This window comes from Erythrolamprus reginae, chromosome 4, assembly GCF_031021105.1.
Source record: "Erythrolamprus reginae isolate rEryReg1 chromosome 4, rEryReg1.hap1, whole genome shotgun sequence".
Classification (NCBI taxonomy): Eukaryota; Metazoa; Chordata; class Lepidosauria; order Squamata; family Dipsadidae; genus Erythrolamprus; species Erythrolamprus reginae.
In genome coordinates, this window is record NC_091953.1 from 78,044,885 (window position 1) to 78,070,198 (window position 25,314).

The following is a 25,314-nucleotide window of genomic DNA, read 5'->3' on the forward strand; positions in this document are numbered from 1 at the left end:
CCGCGATTCTGCCTAATATTGATAATTGTAAGTCCTTCCACTTTTCCAGATTTATTTTAGTTTCCTGTGCCAATTTCTCGTAATTGTCTTTCTTAAAGGATATAATCTTATTGGATATTGTTAGTCCCAAATATTTGGTCTTTTTTGTGGTTTGGAGATTTGTGACCTCCTCTAAATTTTTAATTTGTTCTATTGTCATGTTTTTTGTCATGAGCATTGTCTTTTGTTTGTTGATTTTTAATCCCGAGAATTCACCAAATCTTTCTATTTCTTTGAGTAGTTCTGGGCCTGAATTTATAGGATCTTCCAGAAAAAACACTAAATCGTCTGCATATGCTTTCAGTTTATATTCTTCATCTTTTATTTTAATTCCTTTTATTTCTTTATTCTTTCGTATTTTATTTAACAGTAATTCTTGTGTTAATTTGAATAGGAGAGGTGACATTGGACAACCCTGACGCACCCCTTTTTCTATGGGGATTATATTTGTCATGTCACTATTTATTATTGCCCTGGCTGACTGAAAAGTATATATACAGTGATCCCCCGTTTATTGCGTCCCCAACCATTGCGAATAGGGTACTTCGCTATTTTTCAACCCGGAAGTCAAAAATACCATCTACGCATGCGTGCCGGGCACGCATGCGTAGATGGCAGCGGCTTCCCTGGGTCTTCCCCCTCTTGCTGGCGTCAGCGAGGAGTTTCCCCACCGCCCACACAAACTCCTCGCTGCCGCCCGCCCTTCGCCCGCCCACGCCGTTCATTCTCGCCGCACGGGCCTGTCCACGCTGTCTCTCGGCGCTTTCCAGCTGAGTCCAGGAGCGAACTCGCTCCCCGACTCAGCTGGAAAGCGCCGAGAGACAGCGTGGACAGGCCCGTTCCTTGGCGCTGTCACTCGGGGCTTTCGTGCTGAGTCCGGGAGCGAACTCGCTCCCCGACTCAGCACGAAAGCCCCGAGAGACAGCGTGGACAGGCCCGTTCCTTGGCGCTGTCTCTCGGGGCTTTCGTGCTGAGTCCGGGAGCGAACTCGCTCCCCGACTCAGCACGAAAGCCCCGAGAGACAGCGTGGACAGGCCCGTTCCTTGGCGCTGTCTCTCGGGGCTTTCGTGCTGAGTCCGGGAGCGAACTCGCTCCCCGACTCAGCACGAAAGCCCCGAGAGACAGCGTGGACAGGCCCGTTCCTTGGCGCTGTCACTCGGGGCTTTCGTGCTGAGTCCGGGAGCGAACTCGCTCCCCGACTCAGCTGGAAAGCCCCGAGAGACAGCGCCAAGGAACGGGCCTGTCCATGCTGTCTCTCGGCGCTTTCCAGCTGAGTCGGGGAGCGAGTTCGCTCCCGGACTCAGCACGAAAGCGCCGAGAGACAGCGCCCCCCGGACCCCCAACCCGGGTTTGGGGGGTGGTAGGAAGCTCCCATTGTTGGCGGAGACCTTTTAAAACACTCGCGCGGCTTCCAGGACTCGGTTTGGAAGCCGCGCGAGTGTTTTAAAAGGTCTCCGCCAACAATGGGAGCTTCCTAGCACCCCCCCGAGCCCCCAACCCGGGTTTGGGGGGTGGTAGGAAGCTCCCATTGTTGGCGGAGACCTTTTAAAACACTCGCGCGGCTTCCAGGACTCGGTTTGGAAGCCGCGCGAGTGTTTTAAAAGGTCTCCGCCAACAATGGGAGCTTCCTAGCACCCCCCCCGAGCCCCCAACCCGGGTTTGGGGGGTGGTAGGAAGCTCCCATTGTTGGCGGAGACCTTTTAAAACACTCGCGCGGCTTCCAGGACTCGGTTTGGAAGCCGCGCGAGTGTTTTAAAAGGTCTCCGCCAACAATGGGAGCTTCCTAGCACCCCCCCCGAGCCCCCAACCCGGGTTTGGGGGGTGGTAGGAAGCTCCCATTGTTGGCGGAGACCTTTTAAAACACTCGCGCGGCTTCCAGGACTCGGTTTGGAAGCCGCGCGAGTGTTTTAAAAGGTCTCCGCCAACAATGGGAGCTTCCTAGCACCCCCCCCGAGCCCCCAACCCGGGTTTGGGGGGTGGTAGGAAGCTCCCATTGTTGGCGGAGACCTTTTAAAACACTCGCGCGGCTTCCAGGACTCGGTTTGGAAGCCGCGCGAGTGTTTTAAAAGGTCTCCGCCAACAATGGGAGCTTCCTAGCACCCCCCCCGAGCCCCCAACCCGGGTTTGGGGGGTGGTAGGAAGCTCCCATTGTTGGCGGAGACCTTTTAAAACACTCGCGCGGCTTCCAGGACTCGGTTTGGAAGCCGCGCGAGTGTTTTAAAAGGTCTCCGCCAACAATGGGAGCTTCCTAGCACCCCCCCCGAGCCCCCAACCCGGGTTTGGGGGGTGGTAGGAAGCTCCCATTGTTGGCGGAGACCTTTTAAAACACTCGCGCGGCTTCCAGGACTCGGTTTGGAAGCCGCGTGAGTGTTTTAAAAGGTCTCCGCCAACAATGGGAGCTTCCTAGCACCCCCCAAACCCGGGTTGGGGGCTCGGGGGTGTGCTAGCGAGCCTCCCATGTCGGCGGGGATGTTTTAAAACACCCGCGCGACTTTCCAATGAGTCCCGAAGACAACGCGTTTGTCTTCGGGACTCATTGGAAAGTCGCGCGGGTGTTTTAAAACATCCCCGCCGACATGGGAGGCTCGCTAGCACACCCCCGAACCCCCAACCCGGGTTTGGGGGTGTGCTAGCGAGCCCCTCATGTCGGCGGGGATGTTTTAAAACACCCGCGCCGCCCCCAATCTTAGGCTCCTCGCTAGCGCTGCGGAAGTAAAAACACCCTCTGCACATGCGCAGAGGGTGTTTTTACTTCCGCAGCGCTACTTCGCGAAAACCCGCTCGTTGCGGGGGGTCCTGGAACGGAACCCTCGCAAAGAGCGGGGGATCACTGTATTCCGAATGATATTTTCACATTTATTGCCAAATTTTAGTTCTCTAATTAGTTCTTGTAGGTATTGCCAGCTAACATTATCAAATGCTTTATGCGCATACAGGAAGGCAAGAGCTACTTGCCTTCCTGGATGTGCTTCGCAGTACTCCAAAATGTCTATCACCGACCTTGTGCAACTTGAAATTTGTCTAGATGGTAAGAAACCGCTTTGATCCGTATTAATAATTTTGTTTAAAATTCTTTTAGTTCTTTCTGCTAGTATGGACATGAAAATCTTGTAGTCCACGTTCAGCAGTGATATTGGTCTGTAATTCTGTATTTTTTCTTTGTCTAATCCTTCTTTCCATATTATTGTTATATATGACTCTCTCCATGAATCCGGGATTTTTGCCTGCTCTAGAATTTTATTGTATGTTTCCAATAGAATGGGTTCAATTATTTCATTATTCTTTTTATAGAATTCCCCAGGGAAGCCGTCCAGACCTGGGGATTTGTTACTTTTTTGTTTTTTTTCAGGGCTAGTTGTATTTCCTGTATGGTTATTTCATCGTTTAGCATTTATTTATCAATATCCTCAATTTGCAGTATATTATTCTCTATTATGTATTTTGTTATTTTTGGTTTTTCCATTAATTCTTGTTTATACAGTGGTACCTCATGATACGAACCCCTCGCCATACAAACAACCCGAGATACGAACCCGGGGTTCAGAAATTATTTGCCTCTTCTTACGAACGTTTTCCATCTTACAAACCCGCCGCCAAGAAGCCCCGCCGCCTGGCTGTCACTTTTTGAAACAGCCATGGGGCTTCTCAGCGGCCTCCTGAACGCCGACCCCGGAAGTTCAGGTTTGGCATTCGGGTTCAGGAGGCCGCTGAGAAGCCCCCCAGCTGTTTCAAAAGACAGCCGGGTGGCAGGGGCTTCTCGGCGGCCTCCCGAACGCCAAACCCGGAAGTTTGGCAAAAGTTCGCGTTCGGGAGGCAACTGAGAAGCCCCGCCGCCCGGCTGTCGCTTTTTGAAACAGCCGGGGGGCTTCTCAGCGTCCTCCTGAACCCGAACGCCAAACCCAAACTTCCAGGTTCGGCGTTCGGGAGCCCGCCGAGAAGCCCCGCCGCCTGGCTGTCACTTTTTGAAACAGCCGGGGGGCTTCTCAGCGGCCTCCCGAACATAGTTCCCTCTAAGCTGAGCAGTGAGCAATCGCTCACTTAAAAATCATCATCAACTCACGAGTTTTCCAAACCTGCCCAGAAGCCGAGAGGGAAAGAGTAGTAGGGAAGGAGAGAGAGAGGAAGAGAGGAAGAGAAAGATAGAAAAAAGAGAGGAAGGAAAAGAGAAAGAAAAAGAATGGGAGTAAGGAAGAGAGAAAGAAAATCAAAATCTAGTTTGAAACTAGCTCAACTATTTAAGTGGCATTTTGATATTGATAGAGTTGCCCTATTATGAGCTCACTGTTATAGACACACAGTACAGTATTTTATTTTGAAATTCTCTGAGGCAAAACAGGGTGGGTTTTTTATTTATTTGTTTGTTTGTTTGTTTGTTTGTTTATTATTTTTGTGTCGCCCAGTCCCAAAGGGATTGCCGCTCAGAAACTATACTTTTCCGCCCACCCCAAAAAAAAATTAGAGGGAACACTGCTCCCGAACGCCGACCCTGGAAGTTCAGGTTTGGCGTTCGGGTTCAGGACGACGCTGAGAAGCCCCCCGGCTGTTTCAAAAAGCGACAGCCAGGCGGCAGGGCTTCTCGACGACCACCCGAACCCGTACTTTTGCAGAACTTCCAGGTTCGGCATTGGGAGAACGCTGAGAAGCGCCCGGCTGTTTCAAAAGGTGACAGCCGGGCGGCGGCGTTTTTTTGCGGTTTTTCCCCCCTGCACAGATTAATTCATTTTACATTGTTTCCTATGGGAAACAATGTTTCGTCTTACGAACTTTTTGCCTTACGAACCTCCCCCGGGAACCAATTAGGTTCGTAAGACGAGGTATTACTGTATAGATTTTTATAATAATCATGTATTATTTCCTTTTTCTGTTGTTCTGTGTGTTGAGCTATTCCATTTTTGTCTTGTAATTGGTAAATCAATTTGTCACTTTTTACTTTTTTGATCTTTTGGAAAAGCCATCTTCCTGGTTTATTGGCTGTTTCAAAATAGGTTTGTTTTGTTTGTTTTATATTTATAATTAGTTCTTGTTGCTCAATGGCATTTATTTTGTATTTGGCTTCTCTTAGTAGTTTCAAAATCGTATTGTTTGTTGGGTCTTGTTGTAGATTCTTTTCTAGCTTTGTGATTTTATTTTTATAATGATTGTATTCTCCCTTCTCTTCTTTTTGTTTTTTTGCTGTGTATGCTATTGTTAGTCCTCTAGTGTATGCTTTTAATGTATCCCAGAGTGTTTGTATTGAAGTAGGTTGTTTTTTGTTTTCTATGAGGAATAATTCTATTTCTTTATTAATCATCTTCGTGTAGTTTTCATCATGGAGTAAATTTGTGTTTAGTGACCATCTTCTGTATTCTTTCTTTTCTCCCTGCCATATAATCTTTAGTGGGTTGTGGTCTTTGTTCTTTTAAATATTGTTTTTATTTGTTGTAAGCTGCCCAGAGTCCTTGAGGAGTTGGGCGGCATATAAATTAGATTAATAAATAAATAAATAAGTATTGTAAGTTTTTTGAACTACAAGACTAAACTCAGCAGGTTTAACATATTGATTTCATAATTAAACATCTTTCTTTACTTACTTATCTAAAACATGTGGATCTTCAGGACTTTTATTTTCATACTCTAAAAGCTCAAGAAAGCTCTGCATATACCTGAAACATAGAAGAATAATACATTTAATATTTGCATATTAAATTTGCAGACATCAACCTGAAGGGAAATTGCTAACATTCTAGCAGGTAGACTCAAGATTTAGAAGAATTTTCATGGACTTGAACACTGGATTCTATCCAACAAGATGCTGTTCAGTAGTGAGAACGATCCTGCACTTAGGAAGGAAAATTCAAATGCACAGTATAGAATAGGAGTATCTGGCTCAACATTAATGGGATTTAGGTATCCTAGAGCAGGGGGCTCCCATCTCCAGGTTGTGGCCTACTCACAGCTTGCCACCACATGTGTACATGCACAATTCAACTTGTGCAAGCTGAGCTGCGCACAGATGTGCCTAGGCCCACCATTCACATGGCACTATTTCCCCTTCTTCTGCCAGGCCGCCAAGCCACAACCACCACTTAAATATTGGTCAGCAGTATAATGCAGCTGTCAAAAAGCCAATGGAGTGTTACCCTGTTTCCCCGATAGTAAGACACCCCCGATTGTAAGACGTATCTGGGGTTTCAGGGGGGTCGGCTAATATAAGCCGTACCCCGAAAGTAAGACATATGTCTTACTTTCGGGGAAACACGGGGGTATTGCCAGGGGGGGAGCCCGATGACATCGCTTCCAAGCTCCCCGTGCGCCCCTCGCCTTCGCCTCGCCGCGGCGCCACCGCCTCTTCCCCTGCTTGGCAAAGCGAAGGACGGCGCTGGTCCGAAGCGAGCCGAGCGGGCGGCGGCTTGCAGCGAAGGCGCTCGTCCCAGCAACCGAGTCCTGCCGAGGCTCGGCTGCAAGCAGCCAGCGAGGCCGACCAGCTCCGAGGCGAGCGGCCGGAGCTGCGCCCTCCTTCGCCCGCCTACTTTCCGGCAGGCAGGTGGGGCTGCCCAACTGCGCAGAGCGGCTCCTCCCCTCCAGACACACGCTTCCCCGACACGCGTCTGTGGCTCCACGCGTGCACGCCGCTTGGAGCCCTGAGGTTGAACTTGGAAAAGGGCTCACGTGGCTCCTGTCCCACGGCTGCCCTTCTGGACTCTGGGGAGATGCCTTCGGGAACGCGACCCTTTCTATTTTTTTCCAATGTAAGACATACCCCGAAAGTAAGACGTAGTGGGGCTTTTGGGGGTAAAAAGAAAGTAAGACACTGTCTTACTTTCGGGGAAACACGGTAGGTTGCATAAACAGAAGGTTAGCATCAAGATCAGAAGAAGATAGTAAGTGCTGTATACTGCACTACTAAGGCCACGCTGGGCAAACTGCATTCAGTACTGGTTGCCACAATACAAAGGATGTTGAAATACTACAAAGAGTGAAGAGAAGATGATAAGTAGTCTGAAGGCTAAACTGCACGATGAAAGGTAAAGAAACTAGGTACCATATTGTTCAGTGTATAAGATGCATCGGTGTATAAGACACACTTAGATTTTAGAGAAGGAAAACAAGGAAAAAAGTATTCTGAACCAAATGGTGTAGTTATATTGTAAAATACCAGTGTAGCAGAATACCTTTTACAACCATGTATACTTTTTAAAACTACATATACTTTTTAAAACCATGTACACTTTTTACAAACTTCAAACTTGACAGTTTCAATGACTTCAAGCTTGTGGACCTCAACTCCCAGAATTCCTCCACCAGTCATGCTACTTTAGGAGTGGAAGTTGAAGTCCACAAGCCTTAATCTTGCCAGGTTTGAAGACCCTTACACTTTTAACTCCTAACTCAGGGGTCTTTAAACTGGACAGTTTTAAGATTAGTGGACTTCAAATCCCAGAATTCCTCCACCAGTCATGGGAGAAGGGTCTTAGCTGGAGGATAATACTCCACACACACACACACAAACCGGATCCGTTGCTCTCCATTGCACAGTTTAACTGCTGCAATCCTAATCCGGTTGAGGAAAAAGTGAAAATTGTTTTCTCCCCAACTCTTTCTCTCTCCCTCCCCCGCCTCCCTTCTCCTTCCCTCTGGCTTCCTCCAAAGCCTTTTTGAGCAGAGAAGAGAAAATGCCCTGTCTGCTCAAAAGTTTCAGGGTCTGCCTTTTCTATCTACCTGCGTCCCTTTCCTTTATCCTGAGTTTGGATGGCACAACGGGGCACCAGGGTGTGGAGTGTGGGGGCATGTTGCTCTCCAACGCAATCAGTTGGATGCGCAGAGCGCCGAAGCGGAAACCTGCCCGCTCCTCTGCAGCTGCCGTTGCACGCACCCACCTCACCTGCTTCGCTGCACCCCCGAAGACAGAAGGTTGGGGTGGGGGCTGATGGAGCCGAGCCCACTTGTGCCGGACGATCAAGGCAGCCCCACAGGTCTTTTCCACCAGCTGGATACAGAGAGCAGAGGGGTCGCCTGCCCGCTTCTCCTCAGCTGCCACCGTGCGGTCTGCCAAACTTACCTGGCGGTGGGCATTTCTTGCGCGATCCCTGCTGGCACCACCCCGTTTGGATGCCCGTGGCGACTAGCCACCCCCATCCGAACTGGGGGGGGATGCCGGCAGGGACCCCACGAGAAACGCCCGCTTCCAAGTAAGTGACATAGGACGCACAGCGGCAGCTGAGAAGTGGGCGGGCATTCCAGCTGGTGGAGAATGCCTGCGGGGTGGCCTTGATTGTCTGGCGTGAGGGGGCTCGGATCCATTGGCCCCCCCACCTCATTGTGTTGTTGGGTGGCGGGCTCAGCTGGGCCAGCAGTTGTGGCAGGGGCTGACTTTCTCGGTGCTGCTGCTCCTCAAACGAAAGCTGCCAGAGCCGCTGCCTCTGCTGGGATTGGCTAACTCGAGTGGCACGCCCACCTTGTCCCTGCCAGCTGGAGGCTCCAGGCAGCCGCCTGGAAAGAGAGGCTTTGCTGCTGGTGCTAGGCCCGGCACCCTGCCCATCCCCAGGGCCGAGCTGTCGGGTGGCCTCGGCAGCATTTGATGTATAAGACGCACCCAACATTTAAAGCACTTTTTTTCAGTAAAAAGGTGTGTCTTATACACCGAAAAATACGGTATGTCTAGGGATGACACAATAAAAAAAACCTTAAAACCCACCTTTGTTGTCAGGCATGGTGGAACTGAGATATTCCCTTCCCCTTAGGCCTATACAATTTATGCATGGTATGCTTGTGTGTATGTTTGGGTTTTTTTTTTTAACCCTGCTGTTCTGTTCGGGTCTGTGAGACCCGAAATCAAGGTTTGAGACCCTGTAAAAAATTTTCCCTGCATATCTGAAACTTGAAATTTCATGACTTTTCATCATTTCAGGGGTTCTCTCTATGAGAATTTTTTTGGGGGGGTGGGAGGTTTCTTACTTGCTGAAAAAAAACAACTCCCTAATGTTATGTTCCCGGGTCACCCTGACCCGGACCGAAAACTCTTCATTTGCAGTGCTTATGTTTGGTCTTTTTGAAAGCTTTTTTCACTTGGAAAGTAGTCTGAACATTTCTTCACACAATGGAATGAAAATTGAACTGAAAAAATTAATCCTTATTGGTTTATTTTGCCCATAAATGTGCCTCCCCCCCCCGTTTTTGTGAAAGTTTTTTCAATTTATGGATAGTTTTGCTTGCAAAATGCAGTCTATTTTACTGGAGTTGGTGTGGGAATGGTACCTTGAACATTTCTGAATATAAGAAAAATATAAAGGAACTGAAAAAAATGATTCTTACTGGTTTTTTAACATCAGAAATAAGGCCTCCCCCCCCCCTGGCTGCTTGCAACAATTTTCACTTTTTATTTTTTTATGCTCCAAATCCGAAATATTCTTTAAAATGTTACGCATTCATTTACTCAATTTAACAATGCTGATCATCAAAAAAATATTTGTGGGGGTGGGGGAAAATTTTTTTTCTTGGCAAAAAAAAAGTCACATTTACTCTGTTCGGGTCATATAGACCCGGATCAAAATGATTTTTTTTAGGTACTTGAATTTGGTCTTTTTGAAAACTTTTTCCACTGGAAAACTAGTTTGAACATTTATGAACATAATGATATGAAAATTGAACTGGAAAAATTGAGACTTATATTTTTATTTTGATCAAAAAGCCCCTCCCCCCATCCTTTTTGAATTTCGTGTCAATTTATATTTTTTAAGGCTACAAATCCCTAAGGAATTTTCCCCCAAAAGGTTTGATATACTAAATTGAACAATCCTGAACATAAGAAAAATATAAATGAACTGAAAAAAATGACTCTTATTGGTTTATTGTTTTATACTCGAGTATAAGCCTACTCGAGTATAAGCCTATTTGAGTATAAGCATGGGGGCCCATTTATGAGCAAAATAAACCAATAAGGATCATTTTTTCAGTTTAATTTTCATATCATTATGTTCAGAAAGGTTCAAGCTACCAATCCCACACCAAAATAGAATAGTAAAATAGAATGCATTTTGCAGGCAAAATTATCAATAAACTCAAAAGTTTTGATATACTAAATTGAACAATCCTAAACATAAGAAAAATAGAAATGAACTGAAAAAAAATGATTCTTATTGGTTTATTTTTGAATATAAGACCATATCATTTTATACTCGAGTATAAGCCTACTCGAGTATAAGCCTATTTGAGTATAAGCATGGGGGCCCATTTATGAGCAAAATAAACCAATAAGGATTAATTTTCTCAGTTCAATTTTCATATCATTGTGTGCAGAAATGTTCAAGCTACCAATCCCACACCAACTTTAGTAAAATAGAATGGATTTTGCAAGCAAAACTATCCATAAATTGAAAAAACTTTCACAAAAACGGGGGGGAGGCACATTTATGTGCAAAATAAACCAATAAGGATTAATTTTTTCAGTTCAATTTTCATTCCATTGTGTGCAGAAATGTTCAAACATGTTTCCAGGTGAAAAAAGCTTTCAAAAAGACCAAACATAAGCACTGCAAATGAAGTTTTCGGTCCGGGTCAGGGTGACCCGGGAACATAACATTAGGAACTTTTTTCGAACAGAACAGCAGGGTTAAATAAGGGTTTTTAAAATTATTTTAAATACTAGATTTGTTACATGTTGTTTCATTATTGTTGTTAGCCGCTCCAAGTCTAGGGAGAGGGGCGGCGTACAAATGAATGAATGAATGAATGAATAAATAAATAAATAAATAGCTGTCTCTCAGTACTTGAGAGATTGTCACAAGGAAAAGGGGATTGACTTATTTAATAGAAAAGCTTGTCTCCTGGAATTATAATAGCGATTTCTAAAGACCTCCAAAGTCCCTCTCAGCCCTATGATTCTGATTTAATAAAATTATTTTTGGAAAAGAAATTTAAAAATTCAACTTTTCCCAGAAGTTAGTAAAGCTATAAATGTACACCCTAAGGACCGACAACCTTTTGCTGAGAAAAGTAGTAATAGTAATAGCATTTTGATTTATATACTGCTTCACAGTGCTTTACAGCCCTCTCTAAGCATTTTATAGAGTGTGACCATATTGCCCCAACCATCTGGGTCCTCATTTTACTGAGTTTGGAAGGATGGAAGGCTGAGTCAATCTTGAACCTACTGAAATTCGATCTGCCAAACTGCTGGCAGCTGGTGAACAGCAAAAGTAGCTTGCAGTACTGCACTCTAACCACTGTGAGGCAGTACCAGTGCATGGAAGGCTCTGATGAACAGAACAATTTTTCAATGCAAATAAGGTAATTATGCAAATAATTTTTCAATCCAGATTGGGGTGATATTTTTTTTACACAGACATTAACCAAGATAGCAATCATAGCTATCATAACTTTGCAATATGAGAGACCAATATTTCCAATATTTACTGTATATACTTGAGTATAAGCCAAGATTTTCAGCACAAAAAATGTGCTGAAAAATCCAACTTCGGCTTATACTCAAGTCACTAACCTTCACTGACCTCAAAACTTCCGAGCAGCATTTTCCAAAGCTGCGCAGTTCAGATATGAAAGGCAGGGACAAAGGAAACCTGATGGCTCTGGCAACAGAAGGCTTTTTTCTTTGTACGGCTGCATCTGCTCTTGCTACAGCCCAGCCAGCAACACCCCTCAGCTGCCTGATTGGCAGCAGGCTGAACCAATCACAGTTCCTCCTCTACATAGAAAGGAAGCACTGGGGGAAGGGGTGGGAGGTTTGAAGAGTTTTGGAAGGAAGGAACCATGGCTTTCTCTCCTGCTCAGAAAAGCAAGCCAGCAACATATTTTGCAAGTAAAATAAGTTACCCATTTAAATTTGATTCATTTCTAGTAACAGAAAAGATAATTTTGTAATAAAATGTTGCTTCAAGTTGGGATAACTGTGTATATAAACTTATCATATCATACCCAAGAGGATTGTTAATGCTGACTTGTTTAAAACAATACAAAGATTAGGATAATATAATAGTATGAATTTTGGCATTAATCATTTGTTCTACATAATTAATATTAATAGATTTACCTTTTTTTAGAGTATGGTTTCTCCTTATGCAAGATAAATACCATGTAGAAGAAAGATTTTACAGTTAATGATTGAGTAACCCCGAATTGTTATTTATTGATCTATTGAGATAATAATGATTTTAACTTATAAAATATGTTTTAAATGGAAAATCTGAATATTTATCATATGGAAGTTTGATTTAAGCAATTGTTTTGAAATAATATATGAAATCCCAATTATTAAGAAAATTATAATGATATTGTAATGAAGAGTAAGATAACAGGCTTGATTACATTCTTAAAGATATTTTAAGAGATTTTTGGTTATGATAAAAGAAGGAATTAAAAAAAGAGATTTAGGAAGGGGAAGAAGAAAGGTGCAAGAAATAAAAAACATTTTGGAGGGAAAAGTTACATAATAATAATAACAACAGAGTTGGAAGGGACCTTGGAGATCTTCTAGTCCAACCTCCTGCTTAGGCAGAAACCCTTCCTTCCTTCTTCCTACTTCAGACAAATGGGTATCCAACATCTTCTTAAAAACTTCCAGTGTTGGAGCATTCACAACTTCTGGTGGCAGGCTGTTCCACAGATTCATTGTTCTAACTGTCAGGAATTTTCTCCTTACTTCTAAGTTGCTTCTCTCCTTGTTTAGTTTTTATCCATTGCTTCTTGTTCTGCCCTTAGGTGCTTTGGAGAATAGGTTGACTCTCTCTTCTTTGTGGCAAACCCTGAGATATTGGAAGAATGCTATCATGTCTCCCCTGGTCCTTTTTTCATTAAACTAGATATACCCAGTTCCTGCAACCATTCTATTAATATTGATTGTTTCTTCATTGCTTATTTGACCCCTATGACAATCCATGATTCTTGACAAATATATCTTTTTCTTTTATGTATGCTGAGAGCATATGCACCAAGACAAATTCCTTGTGTGTCCAATCACACGGCCAATAAAAATCCTATTCTATTCTATTCTATTCTGTTCATATGGTTTTTTTATTCTCCTACAAAAACAATTTTAAGAAGCTACAGTAGAATATTCCTTTTTTATAAGTTACCAGTAGCCACTGTATTTTCCACCCTAGACTTATACTTGAGTCAATAGGTTTTCCCAGTTTTTTGTGGCAAAAGTAGGTGCCTCGGCTTATAATTGGGTCAACTTATACTCGAGTATATACGGTATTTATTTATTTATTGGATTTGTACGCCGTCCCTCTCCAAGGACCAATATTATTTGTATTATCACATGATTTGAATGTTGGTAATGCCCATAACTATGAACAGGTTGTGAAGCATCTACATCACTCACATGGCATGTGGTGTGGTGCATGCACATGCTTTGTGATGGTCAGAAGTGCTTTACAGTCTTTAAAGAATTCTTTCCAAGGCTATTAAGCTGGATAATTATTAATTTACCAGTCATTAACTAAGGATTTATATAGGAAATTTTTTTTGAAAGAAAGGTCAGCTTAATATAATACAAATTATTTTCAGCACCAAAAGATAATCTGTTTTATATTAAAAATTACATAATTAATACATCCGTGCATCCATATTCATACATATACATAAAATTATTTTAAATGTTTTGTAAAAGATTTTAAAGTTAGAAAATGAGGGAGAAATTAAAAACAAAGAATAGTTTCTACAAATAAGGCCAGGAAAAGGGGGAATTTAATTTTCTTAAAAGGAAATAAGTAAAAATGCACATGGGAATGTCTAAGCAAGGCAAGTACAGAACAGAGCAGAAACACAGCTATTGAATTAATTAAAAGCAAATAAAGTATGCTATAACTAATTTTTGTTGTGCAACTCACATTTATTTGATTGCTCTTATTTGAATGAGCACTTACCAACTTTGTACGAGCTTAACAGAAGGCCTATTCAACAAGTTGTCAGGCAACAAATTTACTTCTCTCATTGTATTAGCAAGTCGCACAGGAAGCTCTTTTCTCAGGAACATGTATGATGTTTTCTCACATGCATTATCACGCCCTGTGGAAAGAAAAGAATTTTATGTTTTCATGTTCTTTAAACAGTCTTAAATAATACAAAATATGATTTATCAGCACTTTATGATTGTAAGTTTACTTCTTGGTTACTAAATAATTTCAGTCTGATCATAAGAATTCAATATCAAGCTTAACATCATTCATGACTATGGCTGTTTTATTGCAGCTTATTTTGTTACATCAATTACGTCATTTTGTAAAGGATGAAGATCTGGAAAATATAACTTTAATGGTTAAAATCTGGTATGTAAAATATAAACCTACATTTCAATTCCATCCAAATTATCAATTAAAACAAAATCATCAGCTATAAGAATTTCTTACCATATGTCACATATCATATTAAAGGTTTAAAGGTTTCACCTCTCCAGTTGTGACCAACTCAAGAACTGGGTGCTCAGCTCTAATTCTCACCTAAGGGAACCTGCGTTGCCTAACAATAGCAATAGCGCTTACACAATACTTTACAGCCCTTTCTATGCTGTGTACAGAATCAGCATATTGCCCCCAACAATGTGAGTCTTCATTTTACCAACCTCAGAAGGATGGAAGCAACTGTGGGCTATGAGCTGGAACGCTAAATTGCGCTCGCCACCGCAGCTCAAGAGTTTTTGCAGGACCAGCGTGATTTTGCTGCTGCACCTGTAGAGATAGCAAAATCGTGCACAGAGCCGCAGGTAAAACCTCACCGAAACATGGGCACAATTTTGCTACCTTCACAGGTGCAGTAACAAAATCACGCTAGTCCTGCAAGAACTTACGAGCCACAGCGGCAAGTGCAATTTAGCATTCCGGCTTGTAGCCCACCGCTGGATGGAAGGCTGTGTCAACTTTGAGCTGGTAAGATTCGAACTGCTGAACTGTTGGCAGAATTAGCCTGTGGTTAGAATGCAGGCTAAGCTGAGCCATCATGCCACCCAATGCAATGATTAATGCAACTGAGTGCAAAAGCACAGCCACAATGCTCTGAACTTCTAATCCTGTATATCAAGAATTTTAATAACTATTTCCTACTTAATGTACAAATGGGATCACAAGAAGGCCCTCTCCTGAAGTACTCAAAATCTAAATAAACTCATTTAAGATAATGCAATTTTTAATTAGCTTCCATTTGCTTCTGATGAAGATTGGATCCATCACCATATATTATTTATATACTTTATCTGTGTTAATTCACTTTAAGGATATAACTCTAATGATTAACAACAAATCTGTGGTTCAAATTACTTTTCAAAACGAATATTGGGAGATTTTAATAGTACAATATTTGATTTTGTTTCTATGTGATGGTTTGTATGTGGATAGTTTTAGGAATGGACAGATAGATTAATTAATTGTTCAATTTCTCTATAATGTTCGACTAGTATCATCAGGCACATACTTATACATATATATACAACAACAACTCCATGTACTTCTAAATGTTGCTAGAGGATAAACCAATGGCTCTGGGTTGGAAAGTGTGAGAAACAAAAATTTGCTTTCTGAAAACATTAGTCTTAAAATGCTAGGGACACTTCAGAAAGTTAGATTTCCAAAGTATTTCCACCGAAATTTATGATAATTAATTAATAATTAAAGGTTGTACTATGTGTCTCATCCACATGAAATTTAATGAGCCTTTAGCTTTGTTATGACTTTAAAGTATAATCTAATGTACTCAGCTAAGAAACTTAATAGGACTTGTTCCCAGTCAAGTAGATATTGGATTGTAAAGCTATCTTCAAATTAAAATCCTTTTAAATTTATTCACTGTTCCTATAAGAAACCTTAACCATGCTATATAGTATAAAGTCAGACATTTAGATTTCAGATTAGAGACTATACTCACTTTCATTCCTCTCACCCACCTATTTTAATAGCAGACATCACCATAATAATATTGAAAAAAGCCATGTGAACTCAGACCTAAATTTTACCTTAAAGAGCTTGTCAGTATTCAATTTTATGGAAAAGAAAGATTGCAAATGCATTAGTCATAGTCACAAAGTACTGATTAACTTATGTTCTTGCAGTCCAGGAAATAATGTTAAAAGCATTGCTATGCATATAATAACTAAGATTTGCAATTTGAAAAATCCTTAAGTCTACTGCAACTGGTACAATCAAGGTCACACTTTTTAAGGCAGTCCCATTATAATCAGTCCACCAGCATATCGTTCGGCATCTGTTCATAGATAAATGTAAAATGGCAGGATACAACCCAGTAGGTTATTTCTTATGTATACATTTTCCCTTGCTCTTTTAAGTTATGACTAACAATTGTTTCTTATAATTTAGCAATCTTTTGTTTTAAATATGAACCTAAAATATTAATATACCGTATTTTTCAGTGTATAAGACGCACCTTTTTACCTCAAAAATGTGTGCCAAAAAACCGGGTGCGTCTTATACAACAGATGTGGGGTGGGAGGTCAGCAGACATGATGGCTATCCCCAAGGCTGCCCGGCAGTTGATGGCTGGAGGCCAGCGACTGGGCCCCAGGGATGAGTGGGGCGTGTGGCAGCAGCTTTGGAGAAGATGACGGGCGTCACCTCAATGCATCCAGCCGGCGGAGGAACCCTTGGGGCGGCTTTGATAATTCGATGGGATGGGGCTCTGCTCCATCAGCCCCCACCCCAATCTCGCACCTTCAGGGCCCTTTTGGGAGGGCACAGCGGTCAGCGAAGGCACGCCAACCAAAGCTACCACAGCTCATGAATTCTGCAGCTGGTGCCCTCTGCTCCTCCTTCCTCCTCCTCTCTTTCCTTCTCCTCTCCTTCCTCTTCCTTCCCCTTCCCCTTCTCTTATCCTCCTCTTCCTTTCCTTCCTCTTCCCCCTTCTTCCTCTTTAAAAAAAAATATTTTTATAGATTTTAAAATATAAAACACACACACAACATATAACAAGTGCTCAGTGATTAGAAACATAGAAACATAGAAGACTGACGGCAGAAAAAGACCCCATGGTCCATCTAGTCTGCCCTTTTACTATTTCCTGTATTTTATCTTACAATGGATATATGTTTATCCCAGGCATGTTTAAATTCGGTTACTGTGGATTTACCAACCACGTCTGCTGGAAGTTTGTTCCAAGGATCTACTACTCTTTCAGTAAAATAATACTTTCTCATGTTGCTTTTGATCTTTCCCCCAACTAACTTCAGATTGTGTCCCCTTGTTCTTGTGTTCACTTTCCTGTTAAAAACACTTCCCTCCTGAACCCTATTTAACCCTTTAACATATTTAAATGTTTCGATCATGTCCCCCCTTTTCCTTCTGTCTTCCAGACTATACAGATTGAGTTCATTAAGTCTTTCCTGATACGTTTTATACTTCAGACCTTCCACCATTCTTGTAGCCCGTCTTTGGACCCGTTCAATTTTGTCAATATCTTTTTGTAGGTGAGGTCTCCAGAACTGAACACAGTACTCCAAATGTGGTCTCACCAGCGCTCTATATAAGGGGATCACAATCTCCCTCTTCCTGCTTGTTATACCTCTAGCTATGCAGCCAAGCATCCTACTTGCCTTTCCTACTGCCCGACCACACTGCTCACCCATTTTGAGACTGTCAGAAATCACTACCCCTAAATCCTTCTCTTCTGAAGTTTTTGCTAACACAGAACTGCCAATGCAATACTCAGATTTAGGATTCCTTTTCCCCAAGTGCATTATTTTACATTTGGAAACATTAAACTGCAGTTTCCATTGCTTTGACCATTTATCTAGTAACGCTAAATCATTTACCATATTACAGACCCCTCCAGGAATATCAACCCTATTGCACACTTTAGAGTCATCGGCAAATAGGCAAACCTTCCCTACCAAACCTTCCCCTATGTCACTCACAAACATATTAAAAAGAATAGGACCCAGAACAGACCCTTGTGGCACACCGCTTGTAACCTGTCTCTGCTCAGAATACTCGCCATTAACAATTGTGCCCACCACCAGACAAACATTCATACCCCACCACCAATCGGGGATGTTCCTTGTATAAATCGTTTTAACCCAAGAGCAAAATATCTATTTACATATTATAAAGTGATTCCAATTTGTTTCTTGTAGCTTGGTCTCGGATTCTATTCACCATCTTACCTTGTCCCATCGTCCCATCAGTTGTCGCAAGTCAGTTTCATTAATCAAATGCATCCTTTTGTCCATAATCTCAAATTGAATGTGGTCCACCATGTACCGGTACCAATTTTGCATTGTCCATTTTATCGCATCCTTCCAACCCAAGACTATTACCGCCTGAGCGCTTTCTATCGCTGCTTGTTTTATTCCTCTAAATTCTCCCATCTCATTACTTTTGACTAATACTGCCATTTCCTTAGTAATTATCCATCTTATATTTAACATCCTATTAATATCCTCTTGCACTTTTTGCCAAATATTCTGCACTACTGGGCATTCCCAAAACATAAGTATAAACACTCCTTTATTTTGACACCCCTGCCAACAAATACCCTTAACATTCTGCTGAAAGTATGCGAGTTGAACGGGTGTGTTGTTGTAATCATAGATTTTTAAGCACTGGAATTTGGAAATAAAATATTGCTGGAGAGTGATGTTTTAAGCCTAAATTATGTGCTGATTAAAATCTTAATTCTTCCTCTATGGAAAGGCAGCCCAGGCTGAGCAAGCATTCTGCAGAATCCATGACCACAAAGCAATTAAACCCATAGAACTTCCATATAAGGATGCATTACTGACATTCCTTTGCAATCACACAATCTATGGGAAAAGGCAAGGAATGTAGCCTTTGTTTATTACTTAAAGAGAAGCTTGCCTTATAAGGTACAAAAGTAAATAGTTGCTGGAGAATGGTTTAAATGTATGTGGCGTTCGCAATTGGTTATTCTGTACCACATGTCAGAACTGTGAATACACAATAAATAGGAGAGACCTGGATCCATTCAAGGTCGTCCTCCCATCGAGAAAACTTTCTCTGTCATTTCATTCTGATGTGACGATCATGGCATGCTGTGCCTTCCCTAGAGGGCGACCCACCGGGGGAGGGCGGAATGCTTTCAGTGTGTAATACCACTTATGTAATATTTTCCTTCTCATTTCCCTAACCCTTGTATTCTTAGTTTTCATTATATTCTCTACTATATTTTTCATCTCTAGCACCTCTACTTGTATCTCATTTTGCCACCATTTAGTCAATACTTGGATCACATCCCGGTCTGACTGCACTAACATCTTATATATAATTACTGGCCTGCACCTTGGTACCCTCACTTTTTTCTCTTATTATTTTATCTAACTCTATCTCCTTCCTAAATAGGGCTTCTTTATTCTCCCTTTCGTTCAAATATTTACATATTGCATTTGTTTGTAGCCATCTTCCCTTACCCAACCACCATTCTATACGATTTCTACTTGGCCTCCCATCCTTCCCATATAACTGTTCTATTTTAATTATCCCTCTTCCCTTCAACTCTCCTATAACCCTATTTAAATTTGTTTCATTATCTCTATTTATTACATATAGCGATGACAGTTTTGATTTATATAATCCTATTTCCCCCTGCCATTTTTTCCAAATTTCCATAGTCCCTTTCATGGGACCTATTAATTTAACTAAGTCGTTCCTATTCCACCTTATAAAAATTAATTCTCTATTCTTCATCCCGTTTATCTGTTTTTACAATTTCACCCATTTATTTTCAAATAATTGCAGCACCATTAACTTTTCAATTTGAAATGCTTCCCTATACAACTCCAAACAAGGAATTCCCCATCCACCCTCTTTTTCATTCGCTATTAATGACATTTTCCTTATTCTTGGTCTCTTATCTTCTTCAACCCAATAATTAAGTTTTTTATCCCACTCTCTACTCTTGAATGCTAATAGACCCCCTGGCAATAGCTGAAACAGGTACATCATTTTGGGAACTATTATCATTTTCAAAGCTCTTATTTTAGAGATTCTCCTTAGCTTTTTCTCTTTCCAGCTCCTCATCTGTTTCAACATTTTCCTCCATATTAATCTATAATTCATCTCCTCGATTTTCGCTGGGTTTCTCAATAACCAAACTCCCAAATATTTAATTTTCTTTAATCCTAACTTCAACACTGATTCTTTCCTAATTTCTATCTGTTCTCTCGGACCTGTACTTAAACACATAATCTCTGATTTTTGCATATTGACCGACAATCCCGATTCCTGTTTAAACTCTTGCAAAATATTTCTAATACCTTTAATCATCTCCATCAGGGTCTGGGTCAATATAATTGCATCATCTGCAAATAGGTTTAATTTCATTTCTAATTCCCCTATTTTATATCGTACCCAAGTATTATCTTGTCTTATCTTATTAGCTAATGTCTTTATTGCTATTACAAATAACATTGGAGATAAAGGACATCCCTGCTTGGTGCCATTTTATATTTTAATTCTCTGCGTTCTTTGTCCATTCACCCATATATATGCTTCATTCCCTTTATAAATCTCTTTTATAATTTCACAAAATTTGTCCCCCATATTTAATTCCTTACATAGTTTGTATAAATAGCTTTGGTTAACTTTATTAAAAGCTTTATAAACGTCTAATTTCAAAATTCCCAATTTTCTTTTAATAACGGTAGTAGCATGGTGCATCACTTTTATTATATTACTAATTGGTTCACTTATCTTCCTACCCTTCACAAATCCATATTGATCCTCTTCAATTATTTTTGGTAAAATATTTTCGAGTCTGTTTGCCAATATCTTCATAAATATTTTATAATCTTGATTTGCCAAACTAATAGGATGATAGGACCCAGGCTCTCTTAAATCTCAATCAATCTTCGGGATGGTAACAATCTCTGAAAGCTTCCATGTCTGCAGGATATCATGAGTTAACAATATATTATTAAACAATTTCCCCAAATGCGGCAACAGTTCATTCATATAAGTTTTATAAAATTCTCCTGTAAACCCATCTGGGTCTGGTGCTTTGGCTTGTTTTAACCCTTTAATTACTCTAGCAATTTCATCTTGTGTAATTTCTGCATTCAATATTTGTTTATCTTCTTCACTTACTATTTTCCCAACGTTAAGGACTCCTATATTTACCTGCTCCTCTTTATACAAATCCTCATAATATTTTCTCATTATATTCTCTAGCTGCTCTTTACCATATCTAACCTCTCCACTAGGGTGTCTCAGTGCTAATATACATGATTTTTCTTTCCTGTTTTTCAAATATCTTGCCATTTGTTGCATTGATTTTGTTCTCCAGCTCAATATTTTTTGTTGCATCGTCATTCTCATCTTATTCTATTGGATCTCATCATACACCATCGTTTCCTTTCCAATTTCAATAGACTATTCCAATCCCTACTCTTAGTTAATCTCAGCTGCTCTTGTATCAAATCTATTTCCCTTATCTTCGTTTCCCTTTCCCTACCCCACCTCTTTCTGATATCTACTTCCATACATATACATTGTCCCCTCATATAAGCCTTAATGCATCCCACACAATTGATTGTTTAATATCACTCACATCATTATTTCTAAAATATTCACATAACTGTCTGCAATTTATCTTTATCTTATTCACTAGAAGTTACAACTGCATTATATCTCCAAATTCTTTGATTACATTCCTGACTTATTTCTAATTCTGCCAGTAGTGTGGCATGATCTGACAACCAAATACTTTTAATATCTACTTTTTAAACTTGTATATTGCCCACCCTGTTCATTAATATATAGTCAATGCAACTAAACGTATGATATCTTGCTGAATAGTAAGTGCCTCTATTTGGTATATCTGCACGGAGATCCACCATATTAAGTCTATTTAAATGTAACATCCTGCTATTTCCGATCACATTTGTTAATTGCATATTGAAATCTCCTGACAAAAGTGTTGTGCCATCCATAAAGTTATCCAACTTCCTCTTTGTATTTATTATAAATTGTTTTGTTTTTGCATTCGGGGCATAAATTGCTGCCAGTGTCAATTTGTTTTGATTAGTTTTCCCTTTAACAGACAACCACCTCCCTTCTCTATCTTTCTGAACTCCAACCTCTTCAAATAAAATCCTCTGATGAATAAGAATCATTGTACCTCTACTATTTTGCGTTCGAGATTCATATACCCATTTCCAATTTCTATCATTAACCAATTTATCCCTTCCTCCCCGTCTTTTATGTTTTTCTGTCAAAATCATAATATCCACCTTGTTTTGCTTAGCCATCCTCAATATCCTGTAATGTTTCAAATCTGATCCCAAACCATCCACATTTAAAACCATTATAGTACACTCACTCATAATATACAATAACCCTTTTCCCCTCTTGTTTTGCTCTTGATTTACTTATTTTCCCCTTCCACACCCCAGTCACCCCAAGTGCCTCCCCCCATGCTCCCCCCACCAAAAAGGGGGAGGACAAAAAAACCCTTGTCCAGTCTGAGGCACTTCTCCTGATTGCGTTCCCACACTGCTGAGCTCCACTTGCAACCACTTTTTAATATAATTAGAGAGAGAAATTCCCCTCCAACCCTCCCTTATCAATTTGAATGATACCTTCTTTTACTTTTTTACTTCTTTTTCCTTTTTCCCTTCTCCCCCAACAAGAATCAAAATTAACACTAAATTCCAGAAACATCTCCAAGGGGGACGACAGAATCAGTTTCAACTCTTCACTTCTTCACTTTCTTCTCAGGCTGGGATCTTGTTTTTCTCTGCTCCCTTCTGATGGCCTCCACCTGCCCCGTTAACTTCTTCAGCTGCTCCTCCCTTTGCCTTTCCTCCTCGTGTGGAGTACTGCGACCGCTGAAATAATCTTCTTCTTCTGCTCCTTTTGGCTATCCAACTGCTCTGCTCTCCCCTACTTCTGCTCCTTATGCTTCGCTTTCTCCAAGCTCAATGCCCAGTTGATTCAATAGTGCCTTATCCTCCTCCAATGATTGTGCTCTAAACATCTTATTTTCTTGGAACACCAAGATGGCAGCTGGAAAACCCCAGCTAAACTTTTTTCCACTTTGATATAGACGGCTTGAAATTGGGCATAAAGCAGCTCTCGCTCTCAAAGTTTCCCAGGAGAGATCTCTAAGAACACTTATCTCGTTTCCATCTTGCTTAAGGCCAGCACAACTTTTCAAATACTTGTAGATAATATCAGCTTTTTTCTCACTGACCAAGGCCATAACAATGTCTCCTTACCTCTCCCAGTTTCTATGTGGGACGCCCAATGGACACCTAAAATGTCATCAAAAACAACCTGGGTACCCTGCACTGTCATCCAACCAAGGATTATTTCAGCTAATTTCAAGCTTGGAGCAAAATCTGGTCTAAAACCACACAGATATAATTTCTTTTCCTTTGAAGGTCTTCCAAATTGGCAATTCTGTAATTCAATTGTTTACAAATCTCATCCTGACTTTTAACTTGATGCTCTAATTTCTGAATTTTTTCAGCTGACACATCTGCTGTTTTAATATCTAAGGAAAGATTTTCTAATACAAATTCCACTCTCAGAAATCTTTGTTCAAAGCCAGTAACAATTTGAAGCATTTGATCAAGTTTCATTTCAATTTTCCCGAGGCTAGGGTCAGCCCCTTCAGCCATTTTATTGAGATTTATTGTACGCACTTTGTGATAGCGAAAGAAGGTCCGTCGTCCCTTAAAACCACAAATCTTAGTTTCTCTTTGAACTTCTGTGAATGCTCTACGCCTCTGCTTTTCAAGAAGGATTTATGATGTTTTGAGGGAGAATTTTCCCCTTTATTTAGTTTATCACATCGGAGCTTGAGGTGGGTGAGCCTAGAAGAAACTGTGACGCATGCGCAATCCTTCCCTTCTTTCTCTCCTGCCTTTCTCTCCTCTCTCCTCTTTCTCCTCCTTCCTCCACTTTCCTCTTCCTTCCTTCCTTCCCTTCTTACTCCTCCCCCTCCGCACGAGAATGTGCTTTCCCCCTCTCTCCCCACCGAGGGCCAAGCCAGGGTTGCCAGGTGACGCCTGGACCACGCTGCCTCCTTGCAGCAAGAGGCTCGATGTGATTCCTGCTGAAAAGTTCTCTCCTATGAGAAAAACCTTTTCTCTCACACACACACACAAACACAACTCCTGCCTGGGTATGAAAGGGGGTGGGAGGGGGGAAAGGGACCACAGAGCCCATCATCCCCTCAGCACACAGCTTCCATCCCGGCAGCAGAACCTCCCTCAGCCAGCGTAGTCTACCTCTCTCACACACACACACACCTACCTGGATATCAAAGAAGTGGGGGGGGGTTGTTGGAAAGGGTGCTTCTAGACCCCTCCCTAATTGAATCGTTCTCCCCTTCGCAGACTTTCCGCATCCCCCTCCACCTCAAAAAAGAAGAGGAGAGGGAGAAGGAAAGAGGAGAAAAAGGGAGGAGGAGGAGGAAGGAGGAGGAGATGGAGACTTATCCACATGCAGCAAGATGGGAAAGTGCACCCCGATAACTTAGAAGAACACCCCCTTCCCCTAAAACACAACCCACTCCCACAACCTCTCCAATGACAGCTTGCAAAGAAACAGGGATCCAGGGAGGTGGTGATAGGCAGTCCCCTGCTGGGATTTGGGAGAAATGGGAAAAGTGGCGGGATGGGCTTGAAGCTGATGGGCTACCCACGATGCCTTGATGGGAGGGTGAGGCTCACCCACATCCGGGGCATTGGGAAAAGAGGAAGTGTGTTGGGGGGCGCCATCATCGCAGACCTCCATGCAGGGCTAAGGCCAAGTGAAGGAAAGAGCCGCCTTGGATCTTGTAGTCAGCGGATGTTGCAGTAAAAGAACGGAAGATCCCACGAGGGTCCGTTTCCCTATTGTCTCCTCTTACCTCTTCCTTCTCCTCCTTCCTCCTCCTCCTCCCTTTTTCTCCTCTTTCCTTCTCCCTCTCCTCTTCCTTCTTTTTTGAGGTGGAGGGGGCTGCGGAGAGTCTGGGAAGGGGGGAATAATTCAATCAGGGAGGGGTCTAAAAGCACCCTTTCCAACGACCCCCCCCCCACTCCTTTGATACCCAGGAAGGAGTATGTGTGTGTGAGAGAGAAAGAGAGGTAGACTGGGTGGCTGAGGGAGGTTCTGCTGCCGGGGTGGAAGCTGTGTGCGGAAGGGATGATGAGCTCTGTAGTCCTTTCCCCCCCACACACACCTTTTCATACCCAGGCAGGAGTTGTGTGTGATGGAGAGAGAGAAAAGGTTTTTCTCATAGAAGAGAGCTTTTTGGCAGTAATCACTTTGAGCCTCTTGCTGCAAGGAGGGAGCATGATCCTGATGTCGCCCGGCAACCCCGGCTTGGCCCTGC

At 41.9% G+C, this 25,314-nt stretch overlaps 1 protein-coding gene across 2 annotated transcripts in view; it reads right to left on the bottom strand.

Annotated features, from left to right (window-relative positions):
- The window catches only part of PDK3 (pyruvate dehydrogenase kinase 3), a 238,026-nt gene that overhangs the window by 194,939 nt on the left and 17,773 nt on the right, over window positions 1-25,314 (bottom strand). For both annotated transcript variants that reach the window (XM_070750692.1, XM_070750693.1), the window contains exons 2-3: window positions 13,902-14,043; window positions 5,610-5,681 (exon numbers count right to left, since the gene is read on the bottom strand). In XM_070750692.1, coding sequence (XP_070606793.1) covers window positions 5,610-5,681; window positions 13,902-14,043 — 214 coding nt within the window. The remainder of the gene's footprint in view (window positions 1-5,609; window positions 5,682-13,901; window positions 14,044-25,314) is intronic.